Source organism: Bidens hawaiensis, unplaced genomic scaffold (genome assembly GCF_021521415.1).
Source record: "Bidens hawaiensis isolate Kalapana, Puna unplaced genomic scaffold, B.hawaiensis_p1.1 tig00029399_1, whole genome shotgun sequence".
In the NCBI taxonomy this organism is placed as follows: Eukaryota; Viridiplantae; Streptophyta; class Magnoliopsida; order Asterales; family Asteraceae; genus Bidens; species Bidens hawaiensis.
In genome coordinates, this window is record NW_027494875.1 from 203,210 (window position 1) to 218,039 (window position 14,830).

The 14,830-nt window shown below is 35.6% G+C and overlaps 1 protein-coding gene, 1 long non-coding RNA gene and 2 pseudogenes across 2 annotated transcripts; 3 read left to right on the forward strand and 1 right to left on the reverse strand.

The window, feature by feature from the left end:
- Window positions 1-340: 340 nt before the first annotated feature.
- On the forward strand, window positions 341-1,343 carry LOC143578942 (F-box/LRR-repeat protein 25-like; annotated as a pseudogene).
- A 657-nt stretch (window positions 1,344-2,000) lies between these two features.
- Window positions 2,001-2,902, reverse strand: LOC143578937 (uncharacterized). Its single transcript, XR_013143364.1, has 2 exons — window positions 2,122-2,902; window positions 2,001-2,078 (listed from the first exon to the last, which is right to left on the reverse strand). It is a non-coding gene; the product is annotated as an uncharacterized LOC143578937 (long non-coding RNA).
- Window positions 2,903-5,607: 2,705 nt separating this feature from the next.
- LOC143578944 (F-box/LRR-repeat protein 25-like) lies at window positions 5,608-6,724 on the forward strand (annotated as a pseudogene).
- A 3,683-nt stretch (window positions 6,725-10,407) lies between these two features.
- LOC143578945 (F-box/LRR-repeat protein 25-like) lies at window positions 10,408-11,789 on the forward strand. The gene is made up of 2 exons (XM_077062387.1): window positions 10,408-11,337; window positions 11,444-11,789. Exons 1-2 carry the CDS (start codon window positions 10,408-10,410, stop codon window positions 11,510-11,512), a joined length of 999 nt encoding a protein of 332 aa, XP_076918502.1. The 3' UTR covers window positions 11,513-11,789.
- Window positions 11,790-14,830: the final 3,041 nt, after the last annotated feature.

The following is a 14,830-nucleotide window of genomic DNA, read 5'->3' on the forward strand; positions in this document are numbered from 1 at the left end:
AATCTAGTCTGATTCTCACGCCGGAGGGTGGTCACAAGGAGGAACCCCCCCCCCCTTCTCAGTGACGAGCTCACGGTGTCTGTTTTGCAGGTCATCTGAACATCCTTCTTTGCCGGACCTAACCCTCGTGGGAAACATTACTTAACCCCCAGATTATCCATAATCTGCCCGGGGTCACTTAGTGTTTCTTCAGTAATTAATAAAGCTTGTAAATATCGGGTTAGGCCTAACATACAACAAATAGTATTGAAACCTAAACCATAATTCATATTTGTATATTAATGTTTGTTTACCTTTTTTGCCTGTTGTGAATTTGCAAGTTTCTCTTGCCACATTACAAATGGTGCATGAAGAGCAAAATCAACCCCTGAAACTGATTCAACTTGAAGACAAAGATGAAGATCGAATCAGTAAGTTACCGGATTGCTTAATTGTTGAAATCCTTTCTCATTTACCCGGAATATTAGACGTTGTTAGAACGTGTGCGCTCTCTAAACGATGGGAACATATTTGGCACTCGGTTCCTAATCTCATATTCTTACATCCTTATGATGCGAGTCCCGATTTCTTTTCTTTCGTCGAGAAAATCCTAACTCAACGTCGGCAATTGAAGCTCAAGAAATTCAAAGTGTGTTGCGATTATCGCTTTGTATCTCATATCCACAGGTGGATTCAATATGCTATCGGTTGTAACGCTGAAGAGCTTCATTTGAGGTTATGGAATGTGGAGCAGGTACCTAAGGTTCCGCTAGATGAGTTATTTTTCATCAATTCATGTTTTACTGATTTGACATTGTCAGGCTGTGTACTAAATACTACCGTGGCAATTAGTTGGAAAAACCTTAAGAGTTTATGCATATCGTGTGGGAAGTTGGATGAAGATTTGATTGAAAATATATTATCAGGTAGTCATGTATTGGAAACTCTAGAGTTGAATAGTTGTAATGTTACATGCGGCTCAATATCAACTCAAAGAGTGTAAAGAACTTGGTGTTCTCAGGATACATTTATAATTTTGGAAATGGTCATAATTTCGAAATCAATGCTCCTAATATCGTGTCACTAAAAATTAAAGATAATGTATCTATTAGGAAGCTTTTGTTGCTAAATGTGTCATCTTTAGTTAAAGCGGAGTTATATTATTGGCACGGGACGCCTAGATTATTGACAACCGCTGAAGATGAAGAAGAGACGCTTAAAGGATTTATACTCAACCTTCGTCATGTCAGGGTGCTTAAAATTGGGGGTTACTGTTTTAAGGTAAACTTATTTCTATTTTGGCAATTTGTGTCATTCATATAATCGAATATGGTTTTGTTTATGTCAAATGTGGGCAAAGATAATGTTAAAAATCATTTGTAGGTTTTGAATCATTTGGAAGTGAAGGGTTTCATCCGTCCATCAAACTTAAAGGTCCCTTCTTCTCGGTGATGGTCCATCAAATTTAATGGCGCTTTGAATTTGTGTTTATTTACACTTTGTTTGTTAACTAACAAAAGTTGAGTCACAGGTTTCTCTTGGATAAAAAGTAAAGTAATGTTGCAATTGTGATTGATCAATAAGGAAATCCAAAAGGAACTCGAGTTTTTGGTGTGATTGCACGAGAACTTAGACAGTTCAATTTTACTAAAATAGTTGCATTAGCTCTCGAGGTATTATAAAACGAGACCACGGTATGATTATAGGTTATAATAGGGTATTTAAAATAAATAGATTAAGATTCATTTAGTAAATTTTGTCTCACGTATATACCTTTCAATATAAATATTCGTAATTCCTAAAAAATTACGTAAAAGAGCATGTTGATTATATTCAAATTAATTTGAAGGCACCAATCATTTTAATTAATCGTGGGTAGTGACATTATTTGTCTTTCTAAAAATGAGAAAATTCCAATTTGACTCCCTGAATTATATTGTCGGGAGACGGAATAGCCCCTGAAAACTAATTTGCGAAGTTTCTACCCTCAAGATTTTTATAAATGTAATATAAGCCTCTGGTTGAGTGTATTGAGCCCCTGGTTGAGGGTACTTTAGTAATTAGACAAATAATAATAATAATAATAATAATAATAATATCTAATAATAATAATAACAATAATAGTAATAATAATAATAATACTAGCAGCTCATCATCATCATTATCATCATCTCAACCATCATCATCATCTTCTCAACTCTCTCATCCCTCCCCCGTCGCCACGTCACTGTCGTCGTCCACCAGAAAACTTCCCACTACAAACCCATAGGTTTTATACAAGAATTTTAACAAAAAAAATATAGATCTAGATCTAAGGTGTGGATGAGATTTGAAAATAAACATGATGATGCCACTTTGGTGAGCAAGAATGGTAGCGCATGGTGTTTGGTGAGTAGTAATGTGATGATGGAGGTTGAAGATGTGTAAAGGGCCGAAATCCGATTTTCCGGCAGCCGGTGGCCAGAATCCGATTTTCCGGCAAAGAGGTACGGCGACGGCGACGGGTTGCGGGTGAAGAAGATGGGTGGTGGCGATGAAGATAAAGATATGAGTAGTGGGTATGTTGATTTCCGGCAACGTGTTCGTGATTTTCCGGCTATGGTGGTGGTGGTGTGGCGAAGGGATGGTGGTGACGGCGGCGGTGATGGGTTGTGGGTGAAGAAGATGAAGACGAATGATGAATGATGAAGATGAAGATATGAGTTTGTGTTTGAATGATGATGTTAATTTATGTATTTGTATAAGATTTATGGGTTAGGGTTCTTAGACGGGGATGATGTTCTTGATTTTTTGGGTTTGTGTTTGTGTTAGGGTTCTTGATGTTGTTGATTATCTGGGTTTATGTGTTGATGTTCTTGATGTGTTTGAATGTTAATGATGAAGATGAAGATGAAGGGTATAATAGTCATTTAACCAAGTATTTAACACTGCAGGGAGTCATCTGATCATAATAAACACTACCAGGGAGCCAAAAAAACCCGCCCAGTAAACACATGTGCGCAAAATACGCAAATTAGTTTTCAGGGGCTATTTGTCTCATGGTATAATTCAGGGAGTCAAATTGGAATTTTCTCCTAAAAAATTGGTGCAACTTGATAAAAGGTGAATACTTGTGGGCTTGCTGTTATAGCTAACGTAACATAAATCCACATATGACTTGAAACTTTGATAAAAAGTACACTTGTGGCCTTTTTCCTAGATAATCATCTACCTTGACTCTTTTGGCATGTATTTCCATTCATAAATCCTTGACTTGAAAACACTTCATAACAAATATAATTAATACACGAACTTGAAAATTAAAATAAGAAGCCTATCAAGGCATTGATTAGGCTTCCAAGTTTCCAATTACGTATTATGTTGTGTTTGAGTTAACCCACGAATATGCATGTAGTTCTGGTTGTTTTTGAGTTCATGATGTCAGACCGGCCAAACCACTATAAACACCCCTAACAGGGCATAATATTATGTTACGTGTCTAATCAGATTGAATGGGTGAGATGGGTCAAGCTATACGTGTTAGAATCCACATACGGAATCATATGTGTATATTTCTTCAAAACATTGTTAGTAACTAATGCAGATTTCAAGTTTTTTTTTAAATATTAGTATATTGATTAAAAATGGTGTTTAGTCGTGAGTTAGTATACATATGATAGTTGTTCTAGGAACTATACAAGTACAATTTTGTAATTATTTTATAATAGAGAAACCAAACAAATTAATATTCTAAAAATCATAGTATAACTAGTATAACTAAATAAACTACTTAACTAATAACTTGTTTTACGGGTCGACCCAACGAACTCGTACTAATACCACTCACACCTGAGCACACTTAACTGTGGAATTCTCCTCTCATTCATTACCATTAAGCGCCCAAAAACGCGTTATGATGGGAAGGTGTCCACCTCCTTATAAACAACCCAGCTATCGTCGTACCATAACATTGTCTGTTTAAGCCAGGATGTACTACCATTGCCTCACATATTTGCTTTCGGTTGCCTTGGTGAAGACTTGTCAAGAGCTCGACCCCAGCCACGGGCTCTGCCCTTTAGACCCTGCTATTAGGGGCGTTGCCCTGCACCCGCCAAGGAATGCCCCCTTGCTTAGGGGTTTCGCCCCTAAGTACCAATAAGATTATAAATTATAATAAGATCAAATAAGTGCGTATTCTACGCCCGACTTATTTAGATTCTTATTACAATTATCTTGATCAACAAGTTAATCCGCAATTACAATCAAATCACTAGCAATCCTCTCCCATATTTGTGTAATCCTTGATTAACTTAAGCAAACTCACACAAACAACAAACTTATACATAAATGAAATGTCGTGACGATTGAAGTTCATATTAGTATATTAGGCAGGACCCGCCAAGGAATGCCCCCTTGCTTAGGGGGTTTCGCCCCTAAGTACCAATAAGATTATAAATTATAATAAGATCAAATAAGTGCGCATTCTACGCCCGACTTATTTAGATTCATATTACAATTATCTTGATTAACAAGTTAATCCACAATTACAGTCAAATCACTAGCAATCATCTCCCATATTGGTGTAATCCTTGATTAACTTAAACAAATTCACACAAACAACAAACTTATACATAAATGAAATGTCGTGACGATTGAAGTTCATATTAGTATATTAGGCAAGTGCCGCCAAGGAATGCTCCCTTGCTTAGGGGTTTCGCCCCTAAGTACCAATAAGATTATAAATTATAATAAGATCAAATAAGTGCGCACTCTACGCCCGACTTATTTAGATTCATGTTACAATTATCTTGATCAACAAGTTAATCCCCAATTACAGTCAAATCACTAGCAATCCTCTCCCGTATTGGTGTAATTCTTGATTAACCTAAAAAAACTCACACAAACAACAAACTTATACATACATGAAATATTATGACGACTGAAGTTCATATTAGTATATTACACATTCCAAATATATGAATATAGGGGTGTCTGATTGAACCCTTTCTACTCTTAATGAATACTTGAAGATATAATATACACATAGGTTCACATACTCATGCATTCTTACTTGACATTATTTTTACTAGCCTATGTACTATCCTTTAATGAATATATCAAAGCCAAGTCCCATCTTCTTGAAGCAGCTAAACTTAATGCTCATCTAGGTAGCTCCTTTCTCCTTGCACCTGCATATGCAATTTTTCAAAAAAAAAACTATTAAGAAGTTAAACTTCAACAAGTTAAGTCTGAACGCATACCTTCGGACGATGTAACTAATGTGTTCCAATTTCTAGATGCTAAGCTTTTCACATTGAATTCAACACCTAATATCAAAATTAGATGGGAATTAGGTGTCTCAACATGAGAAATTCTTTCTCGTTTAATAGGTTGGGAGACTCAAATGTCCACCAACTGCTCCTTCTAGACGACTTTCTAGTGAGTTTAAACGGTTGAGATCAAAATTTAAACGGTCATGATCATCTAGAAAAACAGTTTCTACAATGGGGAATAATAATATATAATGTTTTTGAATATGGGCTGGGCTAAAATATACAAGTAGTATTGAAACCTAAACCCTAAATCGTATTTATATATAAATGGTTACCTTTTAAGCCTTTTCATTGTTAGTTTTTATCAAGTTTCTCTTGCTCATAAGCATAAGTAATGACGGAAGAAAAACAAAATCAACCTCTGAAACCGATTCGAATTGAAGCCGAAGATGATGAAGATCAAATCAGTAAGTTACCCGATTGCTTACTTGTTGAAATCCTTTCTCGTTTACCCGAAACAAAATACGCGATCAGATCAGGTGTGTTTTCTAAACGATGGAAACATGTTTGGCATAAGGTTCCTAATCTCAAATTCGTATATGATGATGACGATGATGAAGTGGACCCTGATTTTATTTCTTTCGTCGATAAAACCTTAACTCGACCTCAGTTGAAGCTAAAGAAATTTGAAGTGGTTTTCGATACGTTATGCTGCTACATAGAAAGCTATGAATCTCATATCCACAATTGGGTCCGTTATGCTGTGAATTGTAGCGTTGAAGAGCTTCATTTGGGGTTATGGAATATGGAAATCGAAACCGAGTTCCCCCTTGATCAGTTTGTTTTTATCAACTCGTGTTTTACAGATCTGGAATTGTCAGGCTGTGTGCTAAATCCTACAACGGCAATCAGTTGGAAAAACCTTAGGACTTTTATGTATTTCCAATTATCGTAAATTAGATGAAGGTTTGATTCAAAACATATTATCTGGGAGTCTTGTATTGGAAACTCTGGTGTTGTACGAGTGCAGAGGTTACACGCGGCTCAATATCACCTCAAAGAGTGTTAAGAACTTGGTGTTCCATGAATATACAGGTCGTCATTATGAAGATATAATTGAAATCAATGCTCCTAACATTTTGTCACTAACATATAAAAGTTGGTTAATGATCGGGAAGCTTTTGTTGCTGAATGTGTCATCTTTAGTTGAAGCTGACATAAACTATTGGCATGGGAAAGCCGCAGAATTGGAAGAAGAGACTCTTAAAGGATTTCTACTCAAGCTTCGTCATGTCAAGGTGCTAAAAATTGGGTGTCACTGTTTTGAGGTAAGCTTCTCTTTTGGAAATTTGTGTCTTTGATATGAATCTGGTTTCGTTTATGTCAAACACGGCGAATTAACATACTGTTAAAATATTTTGTAGGTTTTGAAACGTTTGGAAGCTAAAGGTTTCATTCGTCCATTGAACTTGAAGGTCCCTTCTTCACCTTAATTGCTTGGTGATGAGGCTAGCTGATTTTTAATGGTACTTGAATCTGTGTTTGCATACACTATGTTGGTAAACTTACAAAAGTTTTGACTCGTTGAGGGTTTTACTTGGATTGTCATGATTAGTTTTGGTATGGAAAGAACAAATTACAGAACATTTGAAATTTAGAAGTGATAATTTTACCAATTTACTAACGAATTAGCCCATTCCGGTTATATTTTATAGGGATGATTTCATGTATATCTCGATGAATTTATAAAATATCATATATGTCCAACATAAACAGGATCATGTATATCCCTACCAACTAGCTGAAATATAAAATTTACCCTTACTTAAAATTCCATATTTCCCCATGCAAGGTTAACTCTTTTTTCCATCTGGTACATATTTACCCCAAGACTTGCATTTTCGGACGAGTTGAGATAATTGACCCACTTCAGTTTTTTTGTAAACAGGGATTGTTCTGATCTCACAATCATCAATAAAACTCATTACTGTGCGAGTTTGTCAATGAAGCTGATTCTTTCACTGTTGCAAGTTTGGATCGGAGTTTTTCTTATCCTTGCCATTTTTCAAGAAGTGATTGTAATTAATTGTAAATCAAGTTATAAAGTATAGTTGATAGCTGTTGATCCTTCTTCATGGTTTCCGGTTTCTTGTTTGCTTTGGTTTATAGCTACTTATTCCCTTTTAGTTCTTATAGGCCTAAATAATCCGTCAGATGTCGGATCCGACAGAATAATATGACCATTTTAGGATTTTTTTTAGGAACCATGGCGATATTTGGAAAGACTTGGGATACGAGTATCTGGGATACTTATTTATTAAGGGTGAGTTACTTAAATAATTTCATTCATGGAAATAATAAACTTGTGATTTGATCGTTGTCCCCGGTGGATCATACCTTGAGGGGGTGATTGAAGACACTTCGGTTTTATCGAGTTGATTCGTGAAGATTCGAGACATGGTTCAACAAAGTTTTTGATATCATAAGTCAGTAGGGTGATTGTAAGGCCAATTTAAATGACTTGTGATATCAAATGACGAAACCCATTATATATTTTTGGGTCCACATTAGCCGACGAGCAAAAGGACACGAAACAAGAGCTTCGGGACACGCGTTTAGCTTCAACGGGTGAAAGCTTCTAGAATGTTAGTTGTTTGGCTATAAATAGAGCTTTATGTATTTCATTTTAGTGTGTGTTTGTAAGATATTAATCACCACCAAAGGGGAGCTCATTTTGGGCGGGTCGGTTCGTACTTAATATATCAAGTCTTTCGTACTTAATACTGATTTTGCTATTCAATCCCTGAAGTTTGGATGGAGATGAAAAAGAGATTAAAGTCTTGTTAAGGGTATAAAATGCATATATATTTGAAAGTTATATATATATATATATATATATATATATATATATGATAAATAATTAATAATAAAATAATATATATATATATATATATATATATATATATATGATAAATAATTAATAATAAAATAATAGTTATTTGATAAACGCAATATTTTATTTGATAAACTAACTCGAACATAAAAGCGAGTTGAGTAACGATTAATAAAATAATAATTTAAAATTTCGAGTTATTACCTTGGTTTTAAAAAGAGAGAGGCGAACAAAAGCGATGAGGTCTAAAACTGAAGCGCGAAGCGCAAAGCGCAAAAAGCGAAAGCTTTTCGTATATGAGGCGTAAGGTTTTTATATAATTTTTTAAAATATATATTTTATGTTTTTAACATCCCAACTCTAAATGTAGCAATAAATAGATGTTATATATGATTCAATATATAAATTATCTACATGTACAACCTAAAAAACATGTTTTACAACATTTTGATGCATAAAAACGACATCTGTACGAAAGTCGCTCGCCTCGGGTTCGCCTCAGGCCGCTTTTTGCCTAAATATAGCGCCTCACTCTCGCCTTTTGAACATTGCTCTCCTTGAGTAGGCAAAAGCGATGAAGCTCTCGCCTTAGGTCGCCTCTCGCCTCGGCTCGCCTCAGGCGCGCTTTTTTAAACCAAAGTTATTACAGAACTCGTGAATAAATGACCATATGTGAGAAGACTGCGCAATAATCAACTCGTGAAGACTTAGACTGTGTGTTGTCACTGAAGCCGGGCTCCGAATTCATCCAATAATTTTATGTCATGCAGTGCTGACTGAATGTTGACTGGACAATTGCTAAAGCCGCCTGAGCCTATTGTGGTTCAGGCGAAAGATAGCTTAAGCGAATTATATGATTTAAAAAAATAAAATTTAAAACAAGAATAAAAACTAAAATATACTATTGTATAATAAGAGATAAAAATTATATACTAGTACTAGGAAAAAAACCCAAACTTATATAAATTATAGATTGTATTAAAAAAAGCTTAAGTTTTGTAAAATAAAAACCCAAACATTAGAAATTATAATAAAATTTTCCCAAGTCAAAATGAAAAAAAAAATGGCCCATTTAATACCTTTCTTAACAAGCCCATTAAAAATTAGGTTAAATAAAAAAACTCTCATTCTTCTTTCTCTTTTCTTCTTCTTCTCCACCTCTTCTTCTTTACCGATTTAACACACACATAAAAAAAGCAACAACATTCGTCTGGCTTTAATCCACGCTACCACCCGGGCTCGCGACCGCTTGCTCCCGAAGGCAGTTGCGTCGGTGCGTTTTGGTGTTCCTTGCCAATGTGGCCCACGCCAGGCTGCTTGTAGCGGTGGTGGCGAGGCCACAAAGGACAATCTTAGAAGTATTATTGTTTTAGGGAATCTAGGGTTTACGTGGCATGTGTCAGTAGGTCAATAATAGACATGGATATTTAAGGGTATTTGTTTTTTATTGTATTAGTAGTTGCACAAAACCCTAGACATTTTCTAAATATTTATTGTAATACTAGAATAATGACTCATGCTATACACGGGTGGGCAGGAACGGCCAACGATCAATTTTGATGGCCTAAAACGAGTAAAAGATCAAGGCCATTTCTAAGAAATTTAGAGTTGTAATTTCCAATAAAAAAAAATTCATCCTGCTTCATGTTCAATTAAATGAAGAGTTAAATTTTTAACTAAAATAATTTCAGTTGTTTTTAGATAACCAATAAAACCAATTCAAAACATAAAGAACCTGCAGTGTACGTGTAGATGAGCTATATATTAGTCTTACAGAATATCAATTGTAACATATAACTTGAATGAAACAATATAGAAAATATGAACTGTTGTGTTTGCCACTAAATCGAAGATTAATATTTTCTTTACATATAAAAAACCACATATTCGAATAAAAAAGAAAATCGTTCATTGAGGAAGTCACATGGGATGCCGGATATTCCTATTATAGTATCGGGTGTTTGTGAGTCTGGGGTTAAAGAGAATTACTAGTCGTACGAATATTGTAACATGGGAATTAAGGGGTTTTGTATTGTCTCTAATCTTTCTCACACTTCTAATATTTATCTTCCTCTTTATGTTAACTTTACCCTCAATTGAAACATTTATTCCATACAATCATGTTAATACCAATAAAATATGTACCAAAGCTTATTAATATCGGGCTGGGCCTAAGTTATAACAATTAATTTGTATTGAAACCTAAATCCTAAAAATGTATTTATATACCAATAGCTATGTTTTCAGCCTTTTGGTTTTTAAGTTTCTGCTTCAGCGCTACTAATGACGAAAGAAAGTCAAAATCAACCTCTGAAACCAATTCGATTTGAAGACGAAGATGGAATAAGTAAGTTACCAGATTGCTTACTTGTTGAAATCCTTTCTCGTTTACCCCAAACAAAACACGCCGTTCGAACGGGTACACTCTCCAAACGATGGAAACATATTTGGCATCAGGTTCCTAATCTCATATTCGTATATGCTGATGAGGATGAGGAAGAAAACCCAGATTTTATTTCTTTCGTCGATAAAGCGCTAACTCAACGACGCCAGTTGAAGCTCAAGAAATTCGAAGTGACTATCTATACGTCATGCTGCTACATAAGTAGCTATGAATCTCATATCCACAATTGGGTTCGTTATGCTGTGAATTGTAACGTTGAAGAGCTTCATTTGGGGTTATGGTGTATGGAAATCCAAACCGAGTTCCCCGTTGATCAGTTTGTTTTTATCAGCTCATGTTTTACATATCTGAAATTCTCTGGCTGTTTGCTAAATCCTACAATGGCAATTAGTTGGAAAAACCTTAGGACTTTATGTATTTCCGATTATTGTAAATTAGATGAAGGTTTGATTCAAAACATATTATCTGGGAGTCCTGTATTGGAAACTCTGGTGTTGGACAAGTGCCACGGTTGCACGCGGCTCAATATCACCTCAAAGAGCGTTAAGAACTTGGTGTTCAATGAATACACAGGTCGTCATATTGAAGATATAATCGAAACCAATGCTCCTAACATCTTGTCACTAACATATAAAAGTTGGTTAATGATCAGGAAGCTTTTGTTGCTGAATGTGTCATCTTTAGTTGAAGTTGACATAAACTATTGGCATGGGACAACCGATGAATTGGAAGAAGAAGAGACTCTTGAAAGATTTCTACTCAAGCTTCGTCATGTCAAGGTGCTCAAAATTGGGCGTCACAGTTTTAAGGTAAGCTAGCTTACTTCTCTTTTGGAAATTTGTGTCTTTGATATGAATCTGGTTTCGTTTATGTCAAGCACGGGCAAATTAACATAATGTTAAAATATGTTTGTAGGTTTTGAAACGTTTGGAAGCTAAAGGTTTCATCCGTCCATCAAATTTGAAGGTCCTTTCTTCACCTTAATTGCTTGGTGATGATCCTGCAGGTGATGAGGCTAACTGATTTTTAATGGTACTTGAATTTGTGTTTGAATACACTATGTTGGTAAACTTACAAAAGTTTGACTCATTGAGGGTTTTACTTGGATTGTCATTGATTAGTTTTGGTATGGAAAGAACAAATTACAGAACATCAGAAGTGATAATTTTACCAATTTACTAACGAATGAAACCATTCCGGTTATATATTATAGGGATGGGAGGATTTCATGTATATCTCTATGAATTTATAAAATATCATATATGTCCAACATAAACTTAAAATATCATGTATATCCCTACCAACTAATTGAAATAAGAGTTAAGTGTCATTTAGTACCTGCGGTTTGACCAACTACGCAACTTTAGTACATGTTTTTTTTAGTGCAAATTGCTACCTCAGTTTTAAAAAACTTGCATTTTTAGTACTTTTTTCTAACCCCGTCTATTTTTTCCTTTAAGTCAGGATAATTTGGTAACTTCGTTATTTTCTTTGTTTTTTCTTTTCTTTTAAACGTTTATATCTTGTAAACCCTAAATTCCCATATCATAACATAAAAATCCAAATCCTAAATCCCCAAACCCTTTCTCCATATCATCATAGGGTTTGAATTTTTACGATATTTAGGGATTTAGGATTTTAATTTTGATGTTAATTTGGGGGTTTAGGGTTTATAAGATATACACATTTAAAAGAAAAGAAAATAACGAAGTTAATAAATTATCCATGACTTAACGGAAAAAATAGACGGGGTTAGAAAAAAAGTACTAAAAATGCTTGTTTTTTGAAACTGAGGTAGCCAATTACACAAAATAAAGAATAGGTATTAAAGTTGCGTACTTGGCCAAACCACAGGTACTAAAATGGCACTTAACTCAATAAAATAAAATATTTACCCATTACTTCAAATTTCATATTTCCCCGTACAAGGTTAACTTTTTTTTTACCCCAGGAGTTGCATATTCGGACGAGTTGAGATAATTGAGCCACTTCAGTTTTTTTGTAAACAGGGATTGTTTTGATCTCACAACCATCAATATGTGTTCGTTACAAATTTCGTTTCCAGCAACAACAAAAAACTCGTTACTATGCAAGTTTGTCAATAAAAGCCGATTCCTTCACTGTAAGTTTGGATTGGAGATTTTCTTAATTATCTTTGCCGTTTTTCAAGAAGTAATTTTAATTCTGTCAGGTCGTTTCGGATCGGATCTTAATCAATCATGTCATAACTCACACAAAATTAATCGTGTTGACAAGCGAGTTAATGACGGGTTACTATGTTTAGAAAGATGACCGTTTGTTAAAGGCGGAATCAATAACAAACATACGGTTGCAGTGAATATTCAAAATACGAAGACACACGAAGGATTCACTCAAAAGATTTCCATTTATATAACGTTAATCATACAAAAGGATAGTCGATTAGGGTTTAGGAGGAATCCTAGGACAGCCGTCACACACAAAATATTCTCTTAATTAATGTGTCGGTCTTATCCTCTCTGTCTCTCGTGTCTTGTCTCGTGTCTCGTCTCGTGTCTCGTCCCGTGGCGGCGTGCCCTAATTATTCTATTTATAGGCCTGCCAACCTAGGACAGCTGTCATTCCTTCTAGAAACCCTATCCGATAGTACATATTCAATTTACATATTCAAAAATTATACTAAGTGTAAAACAAGTCTTCCAGGTAGGCTTTTAATTAAACTTCAGTCTCCGAGTACGCAGTGTACTCGGCCTTCCTTCAGACTTGGTAAACATAGAAGTGTACTCGGAATCAGTTTCCGGGTAGACTTTACTTAAAGAATATTTTAACAAGTAAAATATTCACCGAGTAGACTTCAATCTTCTTGGACTTATCAAACTTTGCTCGACAAATCCTTACGAGCAACCTTGTTCTTCTATGATCCTGTTCGGCTCATTGTCAGTTGAATAACTTATTGATAAGGCGTATTCGGGAGTACATACCTTGCTTGAGCAGAACCTTACTCGATATAACTTAGAGATATTCCATCAACTCATCAAGTATACTTGGACCACAATTATTAAAGAATACCTTGCACGGTCTTCCAATTACTTGGCTTCTTGGACTTGGTTGACCAAACCTTACTCGGAAGAGTAAAATACTTGGTCTTGAAGAACAATCCTGCTTGACAAAGTGAACCTTACTCGGATATGCCAAATAGATGAACCTTACTCGAAAATCACCAAAAAGCATACCTTGCTCGGATATCCACTTAAGAAGACTATTTGAAGAAAACCTTGCCCGGGAGGCAAAATCTCGTACTCGGCTAAGTAAAAGCTTACTCGAAGGTCCAAGGTGTACCCGGGTTCAATACTTAGCAGTTTCTGAGGAGGTTGAGAAGATTCCAATCTTCAATATTCTTCATTTAGGTCAAATCTCCTCATTTGGGTCAAACTTTTGACCCAACAATCTCCCCCTAGATTGGAACACCTCAGCTGACCCAAAACACTCTATGGTTACTTACACTTAGCAAAATACACATCAAATTTCATAATTGAATTACATAAGTAAAAATTACATAATCAAAGGTTTGTCCGAAGACATTACAAAGCAAAGCCTATTCTATCTCATTTGTCTTTTCCTCTCATTGTAGGCTGCTTGTCTTCTCAGCTGGATCACAGATGCTGCTCTTTCTCTGAATATATTGAGCACTTGGTAGTAAGTGTGTCCTTCTGGTATCACCAAGTCTCTTATATCAGTAAGATCATCATTATGTAGGCATGTCAGATCTGCATCCTTCTTGATTGTTGCCAAGGCCTTCCCATCCGAGTTCCTCAGCACATAGTGGCCAGTGTCTTCTTTGTATTCAACTTCTGTAATGACACCGTTCTTCTGCACTGTGTAATTTGGCCTTCTCATCCTTCTTCCCAAGCTTATACAAGTCTCCATGTTGGACAGAGGATTCTGATCTCGGACTCTCATCTGGTAGTTCAGTTCAGCCCTGTCCATTTTCTTCAGTTTTTCTGACCTCTTTGACTTGTGAAGTTGGATCAGTCTCCAACTTCTCTTTTCTTTCAAAAATTTGAATCCATCAGCAGCCTGTTCTTGCAGGTACTTAGATAAGTCATTCATCTGTCTTCCTGCTGATCTGTCCCTGTTCCTGTAATCATACAAGTGAAGTGTGGCCATCCTTCTTAATTGATCTTCATTATACTCACGGAAGTCACTTCTGACCACAATCTCCCTTAGCATTCTGCTCTCCATAATCACCTTCATAGAATCAGTAACTGAATCATAGTACAGCTCTCTGGGTAGATCCACATCAGACTGTGGTCTTGTTCTTTG